Genomic DNA, 8,405 nt, shown 5'->3' on the forward strand with positions numbered 1-8,405 from the left:
TCACTCCAATAACTATGGCAGAGCTCAAACGCATCCCACGACTGTTGCCCTTGGGACCGGCGCCTGGCGCTGGCGGAATGCATGGAGAGGCACTGCGCCATCTAGGCCGTGTGGTGAAGCGTGCCATCCCCGGCTGTCCAATAGACGCCTACATGCAGGAACCGTCGCGCGGAATTGGCGACGTGGAGTCATCATACTCCTCAATCCGGAGAAAGCGGCATCCGACCGCGACTCCCACCGACCTGTCCCGCTGGCCAGCCGCCTTAGCAGGCTCATGTAAAGTATTCCTGCCACGCGCATCCGAGGCGTCATCGAGTCCCAGTTGATTCCGCAGCGATCTGGTTGTTGGCCCGACAATTCCACCCTCGACCAATTGCTGCACCTCAGGGCTGCCTGCACCGCAACACCGCACTGCGACTGTCTTTGTGGAACGCGCCAAGGTCTTTGACAAGGTGGACCATGGAGATATCGAATTGGAAATGCGGCGACTGTCGATCCCCAATAAAATGGTACGCTGGTCAGCAGCGTTCCTCAATAGCACAATCGATGTGGTTTGCATCGACAAACTTACATCCTCCCCCAAGACCTCCGCGCGAGGAGCACCGCAATGAGTGGTGTTGGGTCCCGTCATGTTCATCATCGTCATGAGTTCCCTTAGTGCCCGCCTTTAGCACGTGCTACCCAATCTGCCACGGATTCCTTGCTGGTGACCGCACCCTTATCACACAGCACAGCGACAGAGACATGATTAACTTGACCCCACAAGATGGCCTGAGCGCCGTGGCAGAGAGGACCGGAGAGTACTTCACGGAGGCTAACGCCAGCAAGACGAAGTACACCGTCCTTTTTATCAGCAACACGGCTTCACTACACCTTGCTTACGAGGGCGCTTCGGCCACTGTGGAACGCGTGCCGACCCTTCTAGGCGTCAATTTCCGGAATTTTTGTGGAATGGGCGCACGCGTGGCCAAACTCCATGAGGAATCGAACCAGCGCCTGCTCCATCTGGCAGCGATTTTGTTCATTGTGCGGGGAACTAAGTGAGACACCCTGAGAGCGTTCCAGCTCGCACTGGTGCAGGCGAAGGCGTTGTACGGCACCGAATTATGGTGTTGGGACACCTCCCCGACGTCCCGCTCCACGCCAGATTCCGCACATTACCAGGCGGGCAAAGTGATTGCAGGAATCCCGAAAGGCAGCAGAATGGAGGATGCCGTGTTGGAAGCAAAGCTGCAGCCCCTCCCCGACACGGTGTTGGTGCGCAGCTTCCGCTATGTGCTCCGATGTGAGACGCGTGGCAGTGCTTTGCGGTCTAGCGCCTCCATCGCCTGCGACCCGCAGCACCCCGCCAGAGAACCACACGACTCCATCATGGCCCAGTGCCCTGCGCCTTGGATGGAGGCTCGCTGCCCACCCCTCACAGTGGCCTCTCTGCAGCCCGCAGCTCGCGTCCGCTTCCACGTTTCTCCCGATGGTGCCGCTGCAGATGACCCCGACGAAGTTAGACTCCAACCTTGCAGCCGCTGGATCGCCCGCCGCTTCCGACGCAAAGGCCTGTCGCCACACCCAGAAAGAAAACGTCACGATGAATGGACAGACGGCACCGTGGAACTCGGAGTCGAATGTGGAGCGGCGGCGATACTGTGCCTTAATGGAACGCCGATCAACGTTGCCGGGGCCGGCGCGGGACCGATATCATGCAGCCACAGAGCCGAGTGCATCGCCTTACGTATTGGTCCAAAAAGCCATTGAGCAGCATTCCTCAGACAAGCACTGCGCCGTGTGGAGTGCCAATTTCCACTGGCCTACTCTTCCCTCTCACCGCCCGCAAACGGTCCCCCTCACGGTATCTGACCCGATACTTCGTCGACTCTGGACACTCCTGCTTCGACTGCGGTGCCGAGGAGCGCGTATATGGATGCATTCTGTCCTTGGCCACTGCGGCGTGTCCAGGAACGAAGCTTGTGATGCGGTGGCCACGAGGGCATCCGAACCCGCACAGTTCACAGACACATGGACCACCGGCATGGTTGCACTGGCCAGACGCATCATTTGTGCCCGACGGCTGAAGGCCGAAACTCGCCGCTCCACTGCAACGTGCGGCCGGAATCCCACGCGCACGGACTCCACCCTCACTCGTGAGGAAGAGGCTGCACTGGATCGCTTCCGCACCGGGGTTCCGCACAGGTACGTATGGCTGCCACCACCACTGCAACCCGCCATCCCAGGCACATGCCGTTGCTGTGGCCTGGATGCCCCACAACAGAAGCGCAAAAAACTCGCACGAAACCTTTTCTCCCGCTGGACTCCACCCTGCCACGGTGCAACGCCCCGGCAGAATGCCCGGTGTGCGGCAAGCACTGCAGTTGCCGCACTATTGTCGTCATGCACACGGTTAACGCCCATGGCGTTACGCGCTCCCAGATGCTGTGGAAATTCAACTTCCGCTGGCAACCTGGGACGGCGAGGAATACCGCCGGAACCACCACCCACCACTTGAGCGGGGACGGGAGCGAGAGACGACACGCCGACCGCACCTCCGCCACAGACTACGCAGCCCAGGCCGCAGCCATTCCCATGCAGTCTCTGCTCGGCGTCGTCCGACCAAAAAGCCGGAATCGTACTTCAACTCCGGCATTTCCACAAGCAGGACCGCTCCGGGTCACGAAGGAGGCGTCCTCGGGGATATGACGATCTGGCTGCATCCATCCCGTCCCGGTGCACGCCCTGTGGATTCAAGGCCCAAACGAGGGCGGGACTACCATCCCATTCACGCGCACACGAACGCTCCGAAACAGAGCCACATCCGGCACCAGGAGCCACAGCACTTCATGAACGCCCTCAATGTGACGGGCGGGCGAGCAGTGCCGGAGCCTCGGGCCAGCCACGCCCGGCACAATCTGTCCGATGGTGAGAATGAGAATGTCGCGACGCCAAAATGGAGCTAGAATGCACGCGCCGCACGGCTTGAACCACAAGGAAAAGAAGGCCAATCCCACACAGTGACTTTGCCTCGGGCGGCTTTCTCCTCCACGCAGAAGGAGAATGCCACTGAGGAACAGCGCACTGCGCGCCTAAAATGTTACGCGCACATCCATGCATCAGCGTCCCGCTGTCGCCGATTCCAGGACGCCAGAGGGTCAGGCCGCCGAGAAGGCGCACGCTGCCCGGCGAGGACAGCCCGATGGAATCAGCACCGGCCGAATTTCCCCGTCCAACATGCGGCTTTCAGCGCCACAGCAGTGACGGACTGGCTCGCCACCGCACGGCATGCCACGGGCATCGACCGGACGTCGCGAAAACCGGCCAACGTGAACTGTGCGAGGAGACTGTTCCGCACCTACGCCGCCGCCCGGCTCCGCAGGCGCATGGGAAAAAACATGGAGTGGACGCTTGGGAAGTGGGGAATCTGTGCTTCACCAAGAAGTTGGCGCAGTTGCCCCTCGAGTCGGGGAGGCACTGCCCCCAACAGCGCCTCTGCGCGGCGGGAAGGCACAAAAGCCCTCGCAAACGCGGTATAACGTTGATGCTCGTGGCAGGTGCATCCTCTTCCCTTTTCCTGATTTGTCGACGGCCCGGTTTATCGATTTGTTTTTTTTTTCTTGATGCTTGGCGGCCGCGGGTTGTCGAGGTGTTGCGCTAGCCCGGGGCGGTTGCGTAACGTGGTTGTGTATTGCGCCGCCCACTGCAGCGCCATCTCCGGGGGCTGGGGCTCTTCCTCGCATCTCCGCGCGGCGCGGCGGCGCTGCACTGCGACGCTGGCCGACTCCCTGCTGGTTGCCGCGAGGTCGACGCCGCTTGTGTATCTTCCCGGCTCGCGGTCCTCGCCGTACGCACCGGTGCTGGTGCTGTCGGGCCTGCGGCTTGTGCGGTCCGTGCTGGTTGTGTCTGGCGTGGCCCTCGTGACCGTGATGACTGGTGGGCGGACGGTGGTGGTGGACGGCGCCGTGCTGGAGCTTGTCGGTGGCGGTGTCGCGCTGGACGCGGCTGTGTTCGGTGGCGAATATGCGTTGTACGCGAGTGCGCGCGTGGTTGCGTCAGGGGGCGCTGTGCTGCGCGTGTCGGGGAGCCAGGTGTACGCCGCGCATGGGTTGGTGTTCGACAGCGGAGTGGAGGCCAACGCATCTGCCGTCGTAGTGAACGACAACGCCGGTGTGCTGACCGATGGTGCGCTGCTGGTGCTGCGGGAGACGGCGTCGTTTGTGTCCGGGTCGTGGCTGTCGGTGCGCGGCAACAGCGTCAGCGGCATGCTTCTGTCGGTGCCGTCGTACCCGCGCAGTGCGGAACTGGTGCAGAGCACGCTGACGCTCCACGGGAACGCCGGTAGTGGGCCCGTCGTGATGGACGGCACCGTAGCGCTTGGGGGCGCCGGCCGAAAGTTCTTCGTGGGGTGCCTGACGCTCAACGGGCAGTCACTGCAGCCGATGGACTACAGGTCCGCCGGCATCATCGGGGAATTCCGCTCTGTGGCGTGTGGCGTGTGCGACGCCGACGTGCACTGCTTTGCACCTGCGAGGAGGGCGATGTCGGTGTCGTGCGGCTGCCGCTGTGCTGAGGGCGGGTACGGGCGCGACTGCCTGCCGGTGTACCTGCCGCACGTGGACGGGTGCAACCGCACGCCTGGCATGCCGCCGCTGAGCCACACGGCGACACTGACGGAGACGCGCAGTCTGACGCCAACGTGGTCGCCAATTCCGACGCCGACGCCGACTCCGACAGGATACGGGCCGACGCAGTACGGACCGACGGAGACCCTGCAGGTGACGGAGACGGTGGCGCTGTTGCCCACGCGGACCCCGACGGCGTCGGTGAGCAGCACGCTGTGGTGGGGCGACGTGGCGTGCCCGACACTCACCGTGACGACGACGGCGGCTGGTGGAAGCCTGACGCAGAACGACATCCGCGGCGGTGGGAGCGCCGTCCCGACGCTGCTGATGGTGGCGCTACCGCCGCCGTTTCGGTGGGCAAGCGACCCGCAGCTCTGCACGCACCTGAGCTTTGTGCCGGTGTCGATGGCGCAGCCTCGCGGGTTTGGCGGTCCGTGGGGAGCGATGCTGAGCAACACGACGTGGGTGCGCAACGCGACGAATCCGTCCACCGTCCTGGAGCTGGCTGTGCCTGTGCACCGCGGTTACTTCATTGCTGCCGACGAGACGATAGTCATTCGCTGCGACGCTGTGGCGGTGTCTGGCGGCTGCAACGGCGTGCTGCTTGGGTCCTTCACGATCAGGTCGAACACGCTGCCCGCCGCTGCCAGCACCCTCTCGGCGATCACCGGCGTTGTTGCGGGTGCGGCGGCTGTTGCCGTGGTGGTGACCGGCGGGCTGGGCTCCATCCTGGAGATGCAGACGCTCGGCGTGTTCGCGAGGATGCCATGTGCCTCGGCGCAGGAGCGTGCTAGCACCGTTGCGCTGCCGTACTTCCTTTCGGTGTTCGCTGCCCTTGATCCGCTGTGGATGGTGGTGGGCAACGCGCTGCTCGCCGCCGTGTTCGGGTGCGTGCACTGCGGTGTGACGGCCGCCTTCCAGCGGTGGCGCGGCGTGGACGCGGCGAGTGCGTGGGCGGCGATGCGCTTCCCGAGCCTGACGTACGTCGTGGCGCACGCGATGCACCTCGGCATCTTCTTCGGCTCGGTGTTTGCACTGGCGATGCCCGGCGCTCACGTGCAGCACCGCGTGATCGGTGTCGTTGGCGTGTTGTACGGTGTGGCGTTCCCTGCTAGCGTTTGCTACTTGATTGCCCGCCACGTGGGCGCGAGCTTCACGAAGTACTGGCAGTTTTCGAGGAAGCCGCTGCACGAGCGCCTGCTTTGCCCCGTCGGGTATTGGCACCCCGCGGCGCAGCAGCGGATGTACGGCGGCATGCTGACGAACATGAGGGGCAGCCACGTGTACTGGTGCGTGTTCCAGCTGTCGGTGCTGTGTGTGGTGGGCCTGATTGCTGCTGTGCACCCGCCCGTGGGAGGCTGCCACGTCCAGTACTTCTGCGTGGCGGCTGTGCTGCTTGCGGGCGCGGGCGTGGTTGCCTTCACGAACATGATGCGCTCGGCCTTCCTGACGGCGATGCACGCTGCAGGCTTTGTGCTGCTTGCGGCGCTGTGCCTAGTCAGCGCGGCGAACCATCTTGCGCCGAGCGACGGCGGTGCGAGGGCGTACGCGGCGATCGTGCTGCTGCTTACCGCTGTGTTGCTTGCGGTCGCTGTGTACAGCTTCGTTGTGTGGTACGCGGAGGACCGCCGCTGGCAGGAGCTGCGTGAGCCGCGTCGTGGTGGGCTGGAGGCACTGCTGCGCGATGACGAGGAGAGCGACGAGGGGACGCGGAAGCCCCACGACATGACGTCATCGTTGTACGCCTCAGGTACCACCGTTGCGTCGTCGTACCGACCACCCGCACCACCGTAGCAGCCCATGGCTGGTGACATTCGCTCCGACGCACAGAGCCTGTTCGATCGTGCATCCAGTGCGAGCCCTATGGTCGATTACGCCACCATGTGACGTATGCCAAGTGGAATTAGTAAATATGCGGTGCTTGAGGGGCCATGGCTGTGCTGCACACCACAGACAGTCGTCGTTAAGGGCTCCTACAGTGTTGTTGATCGTTGTTTCTATCGATTTGTTTTCATTTTGAGCGGGTGCTTTCAGGAGTTTTTCCCTTTCCACGCTGACCGTGTAGAAGGGATTGAGTTGTCGCTCTTGATACTCCTGGTTTTGTGCTGTATCGGACTGTAATTTCATGGAGTTGCGTGCGAGGAAGTCAACGCTCGTTTTGTGCAATGGAGGAAGGATCCAGCGAACCGCCTAGTGGAAGTAATGAATTGCAGCTCGACTTACCGTGGGTTTCCATGCAGGAGGCATTACACTTCTCAGAAACAAAGCGGCGACAGGGTAGCAGCAGGGCTCCGGGTTTTCAGGAACGTCTTCGAAAGGGATTATGTATTGAGGCGCGACGCGTTGTCGTAATTCCGGCATGTTCTTGTGTGCCGAGTGCGCAGGGTGATCGTTGTCTCTTTAGCGGTAGAACTGACGGACAAAGTCATCCCAGTCACGTTCCACACTTATCCTCGAGCGCACCGCATTCCACAGGCAAGGGATATCGTCGCGGATTGGCCACGCTGGTACGGGGATGCCCACACGACGAATTGCTTCTTTTTTTTAAATTCCCCTCCGATCGTGCGAAATTCATGCACCACAGCAGACACAGAGGGGTGTGGTGTTAGCGTGGAGGGTACGATATTTACCGAGACTTTCTCCACGGCAGCGTGCGTCTATGCACCTTCTCATTGAACCGTGGAAGCACGCGAGCACACGTCGACGGTTCTGGATCACCTGGTAACTCGCATTGTGGACGTACCCTTCTGTCTTGCCCGCAGCACTGAGTAGCGCACACGGATGCAGTTTGTCCTTGGCCACTGCGGCGTGCCCAAGAACGAAGCATGTGATGCATAAGCCAAGGAGGCGTCCGACCTCGCACAGCTCACAGACACATGGAGCACCGGCATCGTCGCATTGGCCGAACGTATTTTTTGTGTCCGACAGCTTAAGCCAGAAGCTTGCCGCTCCACTGTCGCAGGCGACTGGGAACGGACGCGCACGGACGCCACCCTCACTCGTGGGGAAGAGGCCGCACTGGCCTGCTTTCGCACCGGGGTTTCCCACAAATACGGATATGGCTGCCACGACCACTGCAGCCCGCCACCCCACGCACATGCCGTTGCTGCGGCGCGGATGCCGCACAGCAGGCACGCCAAGGACTTTGCACGGAAACGCCTCCTCCTCCCGCTGGACCTCACCCCGCCACGATCCGACGCCCGGCAGACTGCCCGGTGTGCGGCAAGCAGCGCAGCTGCCGCACTAGTGTCGTGACGCACATGGTTGACGCCCATGGCATTACGCGCTCCCTCAGGCGCTGCGGGAATTCGACTTTCCCGGTGAACCGGAGCCACCAGAAATCCCACTGGAACCACCGCTCAGCACTTGAGCGAGGACGAGAGCGAGAGACGGCACACCGATCGCACCTCCGCCGCAGACTGCACAGCCCATGCCGAAGCCGCCCCATGCAGTTTCCGCACGGCGTCGTACGAAAGACAAGCCGGAATCGTACTTCAACTCCGGCATTTCCACAAGCAAGAGTTCCCCCGACAAATAGGAGGCGCTGCCAGGAATATGACGGTCTGACGGCATCCACACCTTTGGGATGCACGCACTGTGAATTCAGGGCTCAAGCTAGGGCGGGACCGCTATCGCGCATACGGGCACACGAACACTCCCGAAAAGAGCCACGGTCGGCACCGAAGAAGGAAGCACTTCATAAATACCCTTGATGCGACAGGCAGACGGGCAATGACGGGGGATTGAACACCCAAACACGGCAGAGTCTCTCCGACGACGAGAATGTTACGAAGCTAA

At 62.2% G+C, this 8,405-nt stretch overlaps 1 protein-coding gene across 1 annotated transcript, besides 8 other annotated features; it reads left to right on the forward strand.

Moving 5' to 3' along the window:
* Positions 1-953: a sequence feature (heterozygous, non-Esmeraldo-like haplotype).
* Positions 954-1,271: a sequence feature (areas merged during assembly that could not be assigned to a particular haplotype. This can correspond to areas where the two haplotypes were merged or to regions with more than two copies in the genome that were merged during assembly.).
* Positions 1,272-1,507: a sequence feature (heterozygous, Esmeraldo-like haplotype).
* Positions 1,508-2,565: a sequence feature (areas merged during assembly that could not be assigned to a particular haplotype. This can correspond to areas where the two haplotypes were merged or to regions with more than two copies in the genome that were merged during assembly.).
* Positions 2,566-2,701: a sequence feature (heterozygous, non-Esmeraldo-like haplotype).
* Positions 2,702-2,993: a sequence feature (areas not merged during assembly with more than two copies in the genome that could not be assigned to a particular haplotype).
* Positions 2,994-4,376: a sequence feature (haploid, Esmeraldo-like haplotype).
* Tc00.1047053508147.20 (dispersed gene family protein 1 (DGF-1), putative) lies at positions 3,606-6,401 on the forward strand (the record flags this gene model as incomplete). The annotated part of the gene is made up of 1 exon (XM_809439.1): positions 3,606-6,401. The coding sequence occupies one exon, from the start codon at positions 3,606-3,608 to the stop codon at positions 6,399-6,401; it is 2,796 nt and encodes a 931-aa protein (XP_814532.1).
* Positions 4,377-8,405: part of a sequence feature (areas not merged during assembly with more than two copies in the genome that could not be assigned to a particular haplotype) that runs on past the window's edge.

The sequence above is a fragment of the Trypanosoma cruzi genome, genomic scaffold, assembly GCF_000209065.1.
Source record: "Trypanosoma cruzi strain CL Brener 1047053516695 genomic scaffold, whole genome shotgun sequence".
NCBI lineage: Eukaryota > Euglenozoa > Kinetoplastea > Trypanosomatida > Trypanosomatidae > Trypanosoma > Trypanosoma cruzi.